Source organism: Apis mellifera, linkage group LG8 (genome assembly GCF_003254395.2).
Source record: "Apis mellifera strain DH4 linkage group LG8, Amel_HAv3.1, whole genome shotgun sequence".
In the NCBI taxonomy this organism is placed as follows: domain Eukaryota; kingdom Metazoa; phylum Arthropoda; class Insecta; order Hymenoptera; family Apidae; genus Apis; species Apis mellifera.
The window spans coordinates 8,852,399-8,867,010 of NC_037645.1; the positions used below are offsets into that span (position 1 = coordinate 8,852,399).

The window sequence follows — 14,612 nt, forward strand, 5'->3', positions numbered from 1 at the left end:
AAAAAGAAATAAATATTTCTTCTTTCATGAAAAAAGAAAATAAAACAAAAGAAAAACGCAGGGAAAAACGGAAATGAAGAAACAAAGAAGGAACAAATAGAGAGAGAATGAAGAAAAGAAAAAAAGAAAAAAATGAGGAAAAAAGGAAGAAGAATAAAAATGTAATGCCAAAGCGTTACATACAGCAGAGTTTGCATTTTTGATTTCGTAAACTAAAAAAGAAAAAATTACAATCATTTAATTATTCAGAAAAAAAAAAACTGATTGACGATAACCTGCCGGATTATAATAGCATTCTTCTGTTCACCTCCTTTATGAGAATAAACAAAGAGGCCGATGCGCGGTTGCACTGTAGTGTATATACTTAAAGTTTAAGGCGAAGTAAAAGTTCAACGCGACACTGTTTTATTAACAAACAAAATTGGAATGCAAAACATATAATCAAGAAAAAAAACCAGGAAGTAATTTTTTAATTAATTAAGGAATATAAAAATTTTCCTTTTCAAAGAAAGATTGTTCTAGTTATATTTATTATTTTTCTAATACTTAAATGTGATCCTAATTAAATTCTGAATGTGTTCTCTTTTCTTCAGGATTTGGATCAACCACTTACATCAGGCAGGTCACACGAGGGAATCATTTAGTCTTGGTGAGACTTTAAGGTTGAAGAGATCGAAATGTCAGCAGCGTTTCGAATGATTTAAGTCATGAAGAAGAAATGAAAAAGAAATGAAGAAGAGGTAAGAAAAAAGAAAAGAGGGAACGAACAAGAAAATCTATAAAGATGATTTTTATGAAAAGATTTTTTTATGAAAAGAAGAGAGAAAAAATATTTAAGAGAGAATACATTTAAGTTTCACATTGTCTAGATGCTCCACGAAATATGCAGATCTCCGTGTGAGCTATTGCTACGGTTGAAAAACTTGGATGAACTCGTTTCGTGACAGTGAGATTTGGCAGTGAGATCTCTGTAGAATAGAAATGAAACTCGGTTTAGGAGTTAATAATGAAACAAACAGAAGATTCAGAGAAAAGATTGCATCCGTTTTCTTGTTCTAATTGACGTTTAAATGCTATTTATGTTTTGGAAATTTGAATGGATATACAATAGGTATGATTGTGTGATTTGAAATATTTGATTACAGTTCAATTTTGGGATTTAAGTTTAGTTTTTGCAAAATTTTAAAATGTTAAATACTCTTTAAAATTTTGGAAGAAAAATTTCGATTTTGATGTTGGAAATTTAAATTTCTATTATATTATTACATTCAAATAAAATTATAAAGTTTTGGATTGTAAAATCTTGACCTTTTCAAAATTTTTAATTCTACAATTGTAGATTTCATTGTTATAGATCTTAAGTAGATATAGTATAATTCTAAGTGTTTAATTTCAGGAATACTGAATTGATATTGAAAGGTATTCATTATCGACATAATGAGAAGTACTATTATGTTTACTACATTCTACGTAATGATACGTGAAGATCTTAAATCGCGCGTCTTGTCCTCGTTTCAACATGGTGTATCATGAAAATCACTAGTTTCCTTTTTTGTTATAATAATCAACCGAGTTTGACATTGACATTTAACTGACAATGATGTAATTGGTAACTTTTAAAATTAAGTAATAGTAATATAAAAATAATAGGTTTGAGAATAATTTGAGGAAATTCTAATTCATCATAAAATTTCTTATAGAATCATACTTAAATAATTTATATTATATTTTCAAATAAATATTATAATATAAATTTTATATTAAATATAAACTTAAACTCTAAATATAGATAAGAAATGACAATATCATAAGAAATCATCAATCAAATAATCTACTATTTTATTAACTAAAAAATAGAGTTTATCGATATTTCTAGGATAACTATCACTATTCTTTAAGTAAAAACAATTTCATTTTATCATTTAATTCTTAACAATATAAATAAAAAAGATATTAGTAAGCAATATCTTAAAAAAAATTATCAATCAAGTATTCTATTATTTTTCAAATAATTCATTTTATCATTCAATTCTTAATAAATAATATAATAAATAAAAAAAGATATTTGTAAATACAATTTTGATGAATTATTTTGATGAGTTAGAAGTATTAGATTCCAGCGGTAGGGTGTAAGGTTTGGATCTTATGGATCTCTTGTTTTCACATCAAGGTGATGAAAGGAAGAGACCAAGTGGAACGTAGAATTCGCACGAGTGCGCGAATTCAATGGAAGGTTATGAATATCCGATCCTCTGTCGAAGTTGCGTGTCATAGTTAGCCAGCTTCTTCGCGCCGTGACGCCTTTGTCTGTTGCGCATCCAAGTAGACATTCCCTCGGTCACGATGAAAGTGAAAATCTTCGTTCTAGTCGCGGATGACCTACTGCTTGCCAAGAATCTGGGTGCTCCGTCAAACCACGACCATCTCTTTCCGCCGATTCCCATATCATGAACCAGTTACGAAGCTACTGATCTGAAGAATAAGACTTGACTAGTCATTCTTGGTTGATTGGGGTATTACCATCTCCTGCCTTATCTCTTGAAATTAAACTATTGGAAAATTTCTGAATCCTTAGCAATTCAAAATATATAGTGCATGATAATGTTTCCTTTCTAGCTTTAGATATTCAAAAGTTATCTATCAATGCATGATAATTTTTTTTTTTTTGAATATTTAATTATTATCTGTCGGTATATAATAATTTTTTTTTCAAATGTTCAATAATTATGTATAATTAATATTTTTTTTTTTTTTTTTGAAAGAACGAAGAATGAAGAATGAAGATGTAGAGAGAATGGATGATGAACTAGAAGCATTTACACGGGAGCTTGAAGAGAGCGGACTGTCTCACTCCTGTCATTTTAGCGATTAACGTGCACGGTGAAGACGTTTTACAAATCATGAGCGGATTATTAACCACCGCTTTAATAATGTCTAATAATATGGTATGTAATGCCTATATGTAGATATTATTTTCAAATGTTGCAATTCTTATATCCATGATAATTTAAATGACCTTTTTTTCTTAAATTCCAATTTAAATTTGAGCCAATGTTTCAGAAATTCTTAATCAAGAATACATTTGATACTTCATCTAAATAATTGAATCTTTAATATTTTCATTATAGAGATTGAATCTTTATTGATAGATAAACGTGTTTGAACCTTGAATTGACATGTACAGACTAACAATCATAATTTAAGTAATGTCGACCCTTGTCAAGGAGTTTGAATGGCAGTGAAAGATTGAAATTGCAAGAATCATCATCTGTTGATATAGATAATTCTATAGAGATTTTGCAGATTTTTGACATAGTTTTGTAGAATTAATTCATTATTTTCACATAAGAATTATTTATTTCTTTCTCTTCTCTATGTCTATTTTAAATTCTAAATATTTTTATTATTTTTATTATATTATTATTATTATAATTATATATTTTATTATTATTATATAATTTTTTATAAGAAGATTTTTGAAAAGATAAAATTTTTTCGAAGTTTATTTCTTTAATTTTCAAATTATTTTATTTTAAAATGAATATTTGGAAAAAATCTACAACAACAAGAAAGATTTCTCTTAAATAAATGACTTACATTTGTCATTTAAAAAGAAACTGAAAAACAATCTTCTTCCAAATATTCTGACAGTATTTTTCAAATAATACATATTGACAAAGATATATGTATCTTTATATGGAAGCATTATTCCTGACAAGCATTTTAATTGGAAATGGCTACCTGCTCGACCATAATTGACGGATTCCCTGTAATACTGATATTTCATTAAATTTACTGTACGTCAGTTGAATTCGATTTGGTAGTTGCAACCATAACTACACTTCTGATTGCTCATCTCTGCTACTATTTTACCAATCGACACTTGGAAAGACGGTAGAAATTTATTTTCAATGCAATTACTAGTCAATGTATATAAAAGTTTCAATGCAGAATGTAATTAATAAACATAATATAATAGTAGGTTTTCTATTATCCAGTAATAAAAAATTTTATTATCTTTTATTATTTTTTTATTTTTATTATCTTTATAAAAAAGTTAATAGTTTATTCAAGTATTTTTCATAATATATTTAATTATGCTTTATGTTTTATCTATTATGTCTTAAATTTGTAATAAATTTATAACATACTTAAGAGAATAAGTATGCAGAAGGCATATAAAATATGAAAAAACAAAAATATAAAAATTAATATAAAAATTTAGTAAATTAGATATTAATTTATAATATCATATTAGAAAATGAAACGATTCTTTATTCAAATTTAATTTGTTTAGTTACATATATAGAAAATTGGATTATCAAAAATATCTATAGAAAATTGTATAGATTTAAATGAATATTATCAAAAATAAAAATAATATAGTAAAAATAACATTTTATTGCTTAAGAAGAATATAAAAGTATATGAATTCTCTTGAAATTTAAAAGGGCAATATCAAGTCAATTAACAAGTTTACAGTAACAAAGTGGTTATTTGAACTTTAGTACTTGTTAACATGATTAATTTAGACTTAAATAAGATTTTGAACTTTTTCAAAAACCTAAACTCTTTCATTTATTTAGAATAGTTACAATCTTGTTTTTACCATTAAAGTGAAGAAATATATTTAATACGTTTCTAAATCTCTGCCAGACATTTCCATGTTATCTGAAAAATAAAATGTTCATATTGATAGAGATAAAGTGGTTAGTTAAAGTTAACTAAGATAATTTGACTAATCTAAAAGTGATCTTAAGGTGAGAATATGGATGCAATATCGACAGTAGATTATTAGAAAATAGTTTGCTCTTTCTCATCAAGTCTCGGTAAGAGGAAGAGGACGATTCGCAGCGAATGTTGCAGCCTTGATGACCGTGGAAAAATTAAGCTGGAAGAGAAAACTTTCTCATGACTCCGACGGCCGTCACCAGTCGAGCAATTAGTTCGCTTTACGATCATGGAATCTTAAAAAGTTTTCCACTTTTAAAACGATTCGAGGATCGTGCGATTACACAACAGTCACACCGGCGCCACCATGGATTTTTTTCTTCTTCCGCTGAGGTTACACTCGAAGCAGTAAAAATAAATTTGACGATTGTCCACTGTAACATTTCAGCTTTTTGCGTTTCATAAATTTACACTTGATATCGGCGCTTTGGAATTCACTCGACCGCTTTCTCCGTAAAGAAAGTGAAGTTGCAGAGAAGGAAGAAAGGTAAAAATCGATCGAAAAATAATTATTTAATTTTTGCTCCGATGATTATGGAAGTTAAATTCAATTTTCAAAATTTAACTTTTTTTTTTTCTAGCATCGAAAAACAAAATATCATTCTACACGAATGAATGGAGGAATAACTTGACGCCCACTATGGAGACATGCATATCGATTTACGTCATTCTTACAGAATTGTTCTTGCTAAAGATGTTTGTGGCATGTTCATTGATGAATTTCTTTCTGAATCACGCCAGTGGGTGTAACCGAGATTCGTAATTATCTGTTAATTCGTCTAATGACATTCTAACATCAGTTTCATAATAGAAAGATGCAATCCGCTCGAGATGGATGTCCTAAGCTAAGAGCCCATCATGCGGTTATTTCGCAATATTTTTCGCACCACTTCCCACGATCAGCGATGCGTAACTTCTTTCACATTCAATACGTTCAATAGAAAATTATCATGGAAAATTTGTAAGATTTGATTAATCATTAGTAAATTTCTTTTACAATTGCAATTGAAGATAAAATAATGATCTAAAAGATTGATGTGTAAAATTTTAAAAGTTATGAAAGAAATATTTATTATTTATAAATTATTTAGATAAATGATTGTTGGAATATATGGCATATTATTAGTATCTATTATATTAACATTGTTAAAATTTTTTTATACGATTATTTTCTAGAAGAAGATTTTTTAGAGAAAGAATATCTAAGAATAAAATATAAGAATTGGAAGATGCTCCACAAAGTAAGTAATTTTATTAATTTTTTGATGCGGATGATTAAGAATAGTGGTTCAAAATTATTACTATTATTACTTCGTATGTAAATATTCAAGATAAATCTAAAAACTTTACATATTCGTGATCGCTAAGTTAATGATTTGCATTTTTCTTCTTCTAGTTAATCTTCAAAAATATAAGATACTCGGGTACAGTGAAATTAAAATTGCATCTTATATGCTAATTTCTAACTATTAATTACTTAAATGTCAAAAGTTGAAATCGATATTTTTATTTAACATAAAGTTTGCCATTGTTTATGCATGAATAGAAATAGAATATGCGAAGAGTAGAAATATATTTGATCTCATGATAATTGGTTCTAAAATATGTCACTGACACAAAAAATTTATAACTTGATATTTAATTTTAACAATATAATATTGTGAAGCATAAATCAATTTAATCATCAATTTTTGTATAAAGAAAAAAAGTCAATAATATTTAATATATTTTAATATTGCAGGAAAAGAGTAATTTATGATTTTAAATTTCAAAGAGAATTAAAATATTTAAAAATTTATTTATATTAACTTGAGACAAATGACATCAATTAATTATAATTAAAAATTCTATTCATGAAAGATTAGTAAATTTAAAATTTTAAATAATAATAAAATCAATAAGTGAAGAAAACTCAAAGTTCTAAATTTATACTATTTTAAATTGATTCTAATCTAGTATCCTTAAATATTCTTTAAATATTTAACATAAATTGTAATCAGATTAATTATTGAACTCTAAGTGATGATAAATTTTTTCTATTTCAAAATGTACATTACGACTGAATTAAAGCATCTTCTCGGCCGTGAAAGGGTTGAAATAACATCTCTGCCCTGACCTGGTCTTGCTCGCTAAATGTACGTAAGATTGCGCAGGAGATGAATTGCTTGCTAATCAATTCCGAGCATGCGTACCTTTCTCTACTTATCTGTTGATACTGTGTACATTGGATGTACCAAGAATTTTGAAAAAAAAAATGGATTCTTTTTATTCTTTATTTTCTTGAAAAGAATCAATCAATCTATTTGGAAAATTTTTCCAATCAAAATAGAATGAAGGATAAAATAATAAGACAATATTAATAAAAATATAAAAAATTATCAAATCATAATATTACAAGTGCAAAAAAATAAAAATAATTTATAGAATATTTATGATTGTATTATAAAAAATTCACAGAACAAAATTATATTATTTGAAGTGATATAAAGTAAAACAATTTTCTTCAATATAATAAGGTAAAAAAATTAATTTTTTCATTTGTTTTTTATTATTTTTATGTTATTATTTTTTTTTATTGTTTTTATGTTACAAGATAATGAGAAAAGAATGAAATTCAAAATATTTCAATATGATCCAACCTCTGTTCTACAGAAACATAAACATCTATGAAATATCAAATTCTTTTTGATCTGTAGCACGATATATAATCGATGGAATGACTTCTTCATGCTGCACCTTCGAGGCTAGAAGTCAACAGGCCTCGAAAGATCATTTGGATCACATTGATCCGGATTAATGTCTTCTCACGGTTGAAGTTAAATGAGTGTGTATAGGTTTATCATTTTTTTTTTTTATATAATATAGCAGTAGTAGTAGTACAATATAATAGTATAATAGTAGTAGCATGTAATAGAAGTTGCTTCACGGTATTGTAATGTTGATTAGTCAACGCAACATCTTTATAAAGTATACATAATTACTTCATGATATATCTTCGTAATTAGTTTTTTGTATTACAGATTTCCGTATTCCGATGAAATTGAGACTAGATGGTAATTATCATTGCTGTTATAAAAAAGAAGCTCTATTAAAATTAATAATGAAAGAAATGTAATATAGAAAATGATGTTTTTTCATTATTCTTGTATTTGGATTAGATTATGTGTTCTAAAAGATTATTATATATAAAAAATGAATTTTATAGTGAAGAAAGTAATATGCTAAAAATTATAAATATTTATAAGCCAACATATTTCTGATTAAAGCTGGATAATAAAATCTAAGAAATTTCACAGAACTAGAAAGGGTTCAAGAAATTGAAATATTGTTATTTGGAAATGTAACACAGAATATCTTCCAAACATTATGAATCAAGATTTATATTAAAGCAAAGGATCAAACAATTCAAAAAATGGCAAGAAATTAACAAATTGATGATATCGATCTATGAAAGAAGAAAGTGGTGCAAGATTCATCTTAGCCAGATCGATCATGATAAGGTGCTCTAAGGCAAGGTGAGGCAAGGTAAGGCGGAACAAGGCAACATGCATCATTGGTCCCCTCTTTCTGTTCTTCTGCTTCGGTCCCAACACGCGTTCAGGTATCATCTTATTAGACCCACGCTATATAAACCCAACCTGCCAGCATGCCGGCCAGTTACGTACTGACTTTATTCACAGTCGTGCCGGAGTGCATCGATACAATAACGAAACACGTGCCTCATCGTATTTGTGAATTCGTAAGGGTTGCTCGAGAAATGTTAAATATGTAGTTGATGATGAAGACCTCGGTGATATTTCATCGTTCGGCCATCACTCGGTGACGGTGCTTTATTAACCCTGATACAGGATCAAAGATATATATATATATATATATTTATTTTTTTTTATAAAGTGATATTTTGTGGAGGAGATTATTCGTTATGGATGCCTTCTGTGATTCAGGATTGTAATTTTTCTGTTTGGTGATTAAAAGAAAAATTTTCGTTTCTGGATAGTTATTAATTCATAAACTCTTGTACGAGTTAGTTTTATAGTGTAGTGAATCTAGAATCTGCAGAATTTAAGAAGAAATATCTTTTTGGGAGTATTAGCTTTTAGAATAAATCTAATTATAAGTTTAAAAATAGAATCTTGCAAGATATTTGAATTATCAAAGAAATTTTCTGATTAATATATGTATATATATTTTTAATAATTTTTTATAATATCATTATTTAAAAATGCTTAAATTTTATAAAACTAATCAATGTATTATTTAAACTGTTACTTAATTTTTAATCTTTCTGCAGATAATATCATAGTGTAATACATGCATTTTTAAATATCAAGTTTTATTTTCTAAAAAAAATATTACAATTATATAGAGATTTTAAAAGAATTGAATAACACTTAAATTTTCAGTTTTTTTAGAAATATTTTTTAATACTGATACAAATTTAATAATTAATTCTAATTCTAATTTTAACTATGATTCAACTCAGACGAATAAAATAATTAGTCTCTATATTCAAGTGAAATAAACTGAAGAATGTGCAGACAAACGAATATATGTACCTTCCATCAGTATCGCGGGAAAACTTGAAGGGGATTTGCAATCGTGTCGTTCGCGATTCTCAGGAGGGAGTGGTGCACATGCATGCAATGAATACGAAAAATCGTAGAAAAGTTAGGGTGTGGTTAACCGTGAAATGTCGTCGAGGTCTTTCAACCCTTTACAAAGCGTATATTTCTATGGAAATAAAATAATATATGTTTCCATTGTAAATGAATAGTCTTGGAAACCATAATTTCTCTTTACCCTTTTTGTACTTGAGATACTTAGATACAATGGCTTGGTATTTCTTTGTTTTTACCCTGTAATCGGTTAATGAGTCTTTGAAAGTTAAATTTAAGAAAAAATATTAATTTCTATTTTATATTTTTGAAAGAAAATTGTTCAGACATAAATTTTCAAAAATTAGAACATAATTAAATTCTCATATATTATATATATTATAAACAAATATATCATAATATCATAATATCAGATTACAAAAAACTAATATTTATAGTTGAATTAAAATTAAAAAATATTGTTAGAATATTAAATACTTTAAATTATTAAAGTATTAAATGCATTATAAAGATTATTTAATGAAAATATTTGTTTATTCAGAAACTATTAAAATAATCTTATCCAGAGTTCTAGAATTGTATTAGATATTTATATGTTAATTTATATTTGAGAAATTGTGAAATAATTGCATAACTTTGAAAATATTTTTCATTTGAAATTTAAAAATTAAATGTTGCCTCGATCCGTCATATTAGTTTATCATAAAAAATTAATTAAAACCAATGATGCTTTTATAGAGGGTTGATTTTGTATGTCTTTTCACAGTTTTCTTTTGAAAAAAAAAAAAAAACGATACGTGAGTGAAATTTTGATCCTTTGGCTTTCTTCACAATATGTTTTATCTTCAGGTGAGTGATTAAAAAATTCAATTAAATTCGATTAAAAATTCAATATAGTCAAGAAAAATCTATCATTTATTTGAAAAGCAGAAATATCTTCAGACAATTACTTTCAATGCATTTCATCTATTTTTAAAAAAAATATTAATAACTCTCAAAAGTTTTTTATTTTCAATTCACAATCATATTCATATCCTTAGACATGATTTCTGTTATTTGAAGTAATGCACAATTGCTAACATTTAACTCAATAGAAAGAGTCAGATATTTAATATAGTTAATAGTCTACTCAGTCTGGTCTGTCTAATTATTATAATTAATCGCAACCTCTCTACCATTTCTGCACCCACGATGCATAAATCTCAATTCTCGTGCGATGGAGAGAAAGAGAGAGGTGTCAACAAATTATCTTGGGTATCCGTATGGTCTTGCAGACTTTGCGATTAATCAAGAGAGATGAATCACACAACGCAATTGATTTATCGATTCGTAATCCCTTTGAAGAATATTAGAAATGGTTAACGAGGGTGAGAAGAAAGAACTGGAAATCAAATTCGTTATCCGTAAAATGATATAAATAATATGAAATATTACTCTTACGTGAGATTTGCAGTTAATAATTCGTTTAAGATATTTATTTGTTTGGAATTTTTTAAATATTTAAAGTGAATGTAATGTATCTCTACAATATACTAATTCTTTATGCAATAAAATTGTAAATATTTAATATACGAAGTTTTCACTGATTTATGGGTAATAATGAATTTTTATTGTTCACATTTCTTTCAATTATACAGTGTTATTTTCTTTTTCACAGTTTCATTAAATCGACTTCTAGCTATGTTTTATGTAATTTACTTAATTTAATATGGTAATTGTGATCCCTGTTTCAAGATTTAAAAAGAACTTGCATCATTTTGGGTATGACAATGAACGTTAAACAATAACTGATGAAACAATGGTGTAAACTAGCTTTTCCTTTAGTTGGTAAATTTAAATAAGCGACAAGGCCGGTAAGAGAAGATTATTTAATATTCTTCGCGAGATTGTGAATCATTTTGCAATATTTCAAACATTTCCTAGTTTCTTCTTTTGATTTATTCTCCTTGATTGACTTTTAAACGAAGGTTTGTGATTCATTTCCTACTTTCTAGATATTTTTTCTTATTATATCATGAAATTATATATTTATTCCATAATTTCTAAAAATTTATGTTATCATATGAAGAATATGAAGAATAAATACTTAGGAAAAAAATCAGAAAAATGGAAAAATTTTTTATAAATTGATCTTTAAATATAATAATATAATAATATCAAATCAAATGTTTATGATCTTCAAATTCCACAATATAAAAATGAATTTTTTTAAACTAGGATCTTAAAATATTCCACGCTGCATTTCTTCAATTGATTGATTTCCATGGAGTAATATTGCACGTGCCTAGTATACAGTGAAATGCTGATACACGTAATAAAGAAATAAATGAGTGGTTAATTGCTTCCCTGATAGAATCTTTTCCTTCTGGTATGTTGTTATAACACATTTCATCGAAGATTATAATCATTGCATCAGATGGATCAATTGATGAAATCAATAAAATCACTTGGTATGGAGAAATGTAGAAATGTAGAGAAATATAGATGAATATTCTGGAATTTTTTTTTTTTTTTTTTTTTTTAATTTTTTAAAAACTTAGGATTATATAGAATAATAAATTTGAATAATAATCAAAAATATAGGTGACACAGTTTGTCTAAGATGAATGAAGTTATGAAATAAATTGTTTCACTTCGTGATATTCACCATGGTAAAATAACGCTCGTACATATTAATTATATAATTAGCAACTGAAATGAGTCGAACAGAATAGTTTCACACGCATTCGTTACACGAAGCGAGGGAACGAAATAGAAATGAGGCGGAAGATATGCAATTAAACTGTTGCAAAATCACTGCGAATAGCAACATCAACGAATCAAGCGACACATACGCCCAATAAAATATTCTTCAAGCAATTACACCTCGTTTCAAACACTCCTCTTTATTCTTTTATTTTTTTTAATTTTTGTTCATTGTAATGATTTACTTTTACATTTCTAATATTTAATCTTTACTTTTCTTTAGCTATGCTAAAATAAATATGTTTAAAATATTATTTATTGGAAAAAATATATCAAAACTTTCTTCTGATAAAATCATATATTATTTAAATTATATGATAATGATAAGTATTATTAAATCTATATGGTGAAATGTGTTATTGGGTTTGGAAAAATTTAACAATTAGTAATACTTATAACATGTGTTCTAAGATAGTGTGTTTATGCAATTCTTTAGCCTCTAATTAAGGAAAGAAATGGTCATGAATGTCGTATTGCACATCTCTTGACTACTTAAAAATACAAATCCAACTATATATCAATTTACAACACGCTAATAGTTCATTATATTCGCATCATGAATTGTGTTTTATTGAGCTTGACACATTGTTTATATAGAACAGGAAATGCAATCCTAATAATGATTTTTCTGTAATTCATTATGATTGCATAGATGGAAGTAGATGGGAGTCAAGTGGGAGGATATCTATTTTTCAATAAACAAAGATGTTTATAAAGGATTGATTAATTAAATATTTATTCATGTAACTCTAATCAATTTCTTCTTTTGTTCTTAATTTTTTTTAATATTCTTTTTTTGCAAAACAAATATCCTATTTTTTTATTATCCCACTTTTTTTATACTTTATTGTAAGATTTTTTTCTATGATTTCTTAACAAGAAATCAATTTTTATAAAAATTGATATTTTTAACATTAGTTAATATTTTTTATTACAGATAGCAATTATTTGTATGGCAATAGTCCACGTAATATGCGACCTACCACCTGGGACAAGACGTAATACATATCTGCCTCCTGAACCAACTAAGGGTTACAATTATGAAACACCTTCGATACCATTTCCAAAAACAACTCGACCTTCATTTACTACACCACCCAGTCATACATATCCTAAACCAACCACAAAATTTCCAACATCGAGACCTTCTAATGGTTATCCACCTCCTACTAAACCTACTCCGGAATTTCCTGACTCAACCAGACCTACTGGAACTACTATACCTGGTGGTGTAAGTAATAATCATTTTACAAAATTGTGATAGAAATGAATAATTGACAATATATTAAATATATTTATATTAAAAAATATTTTCTTCACTTTCTTTGTATCTAATATTTACTTCCTACATATTCATAAATTATATTTATTTAGTCATATTTTATTTTATTCTTAGTTGAGCTATTTTCATTACATAATTTTTATAATTTAATTTCAGCACGATCATCATCACCACGAGCCAGGCATGCCATTTGACTTCAACTACGCGGTGAAGGAAGACGCCTTTGGAAACGATTATTCCCACAACGCGATAAGCGACGGTGATATCGTCCGCGGGGAATACAGAGTTCAACTTCCTGATGGAAGATTGCAGATTGTCCGCTATACCGCCGATTGGAAACATGGGTTTAGCGCGCAGGTTTCCTACGATGGAAATCCACGTTTTGACGTCTCTCGACCGCCCGGCAATTTTGCAGGCTATTAAGTTATTAATGTCCAGTTTATGGTTGCGAACCATGTTAAAATGTTTGTCTTGCGGTTTTTATCGTTGGTTTCCACGCCTTTGTGTTGCCTCTACGCCTCCATTGAGCGTTGGATTGTTCGTTTTCAGCATATCGAGTCAATCGTGCCAAAAAAAAAGTTATTAGATACATAATTTTTTTTTAAATTTTTGAAATATTTTTTTAATAAAGAAAAAATTTCACTAAATCTAAAAACCAATCGAGATATATATTTACTATATTTATTATTATGAATTTGATTTTGTTTCTATTATATTTTTCGGTCGATTTATTTTGATATACTCAATTTGTTGAACGATAGCTGATTGTGAGATTATAATTCTTTATCTTGTCCTTTTCTTGAGGTCGCTAGTGTTGTCAAATAGTAGTTTCTAGGAAAAGCACCCCTTTAATATATGCAGAGAATTTTCAAAAATTTTTTTTAATGTCAAATAATATAATTTTATATTTTATTGATAATTTATAATATCTTAAATTAAAATTTTTTAATTGCTGGAATAGAGAACAATTCTGCAAATTATGATAACTTTTATGATACCTGGTATCTATAATTTTATATTAAATTTTGTAATAAAATATAAATGAAAAATATTATTTTTGCGACCAAAAATGGTTCAATACCAACTGGTACTTATTCGATATCCTTAGCCATCGCAAAATCTAGATCTAAGTAAAAAAAGACCTTAGGCCAGAGTATATTTTATATTCTCTAATTATAGATGTATCCAATGGATATGGATACTCATATAGGAGAAAAAAAATAAAAAAGTTTCATAAA

The 14,612-nt window shown here is 26.9% G+C and overlaps 1 protein-coding gene and 2 long non-coding RNA genes across 4 annotated transcripts; all 3 read left to right on the forward strand.

Annotated features, from left to right (window-relative positions):
• The first annotated feature begins 65 nt into the window (after nucleotides 1-65).
• On the forward strand, nucleotides 66-1,680 carry LOC113218963. The gene is made up of 4 exons (XR_003305249.1): nucleotides 66-461; nucleotides 594-740; nucleotides 870-1,111; nucleotides 1,397-1,680. It is a non-coding gene; the product is annotated as an uncharacterized LOC113218963 (long non-coding RNA).
• Nucleotides 1,681-4,412: 2,732 nt separating this feature from the next.
• LOC113218964 lies at nucleotides 4,413-6,465 on the forward strand. Its single transcript, XR_003305250.1, has 3 exons — nucleotides 4,413-5,218; nucleotides 5,313-5,471; nucleotides 5,543-6,465. It is a non-coding gene; the product is annotated as an uncharacterized LOC113218964 (long non-coding RNA).
• A 1,897-nt stretch (nucleotides 6,466-8,362) lies between these two features.
• Nucleotides 8,363-14,612, forward strand: LOC726725 (pro-resilin). 2 transcript variants are annotated; one of them, XM_006566834.3, is made up of 4 exons: nucleotides 8,381-8,470; nucleotides 10,114-10,196; nucleotides 13,030-13,323; nucleotides 13,531-14,612. In XM_006566834.3, exons 2-4 carry the CDS (start codon nucleotides 10,182-10,184, stop codon nucleotides 13,795-13,797), a joined length of 576 nt encoding a protein of 191 aa, XP_006566897.1. In that variant the 5' UTR covers nucleotides 8,381-8,470; nucleotides 10,114-10,181; the 3' UTR covers nucleotides 13,798-14,612. The 2 variants fall into 2 exon arrangements, with proteins under 2 accessions (XP_016769146.1, XP_006566897.1); XM_016913657.2 differs by lacking the exon at nucleotides 10,114-10,196 and having other exon boundaries at nucleotides 8,363-8,470.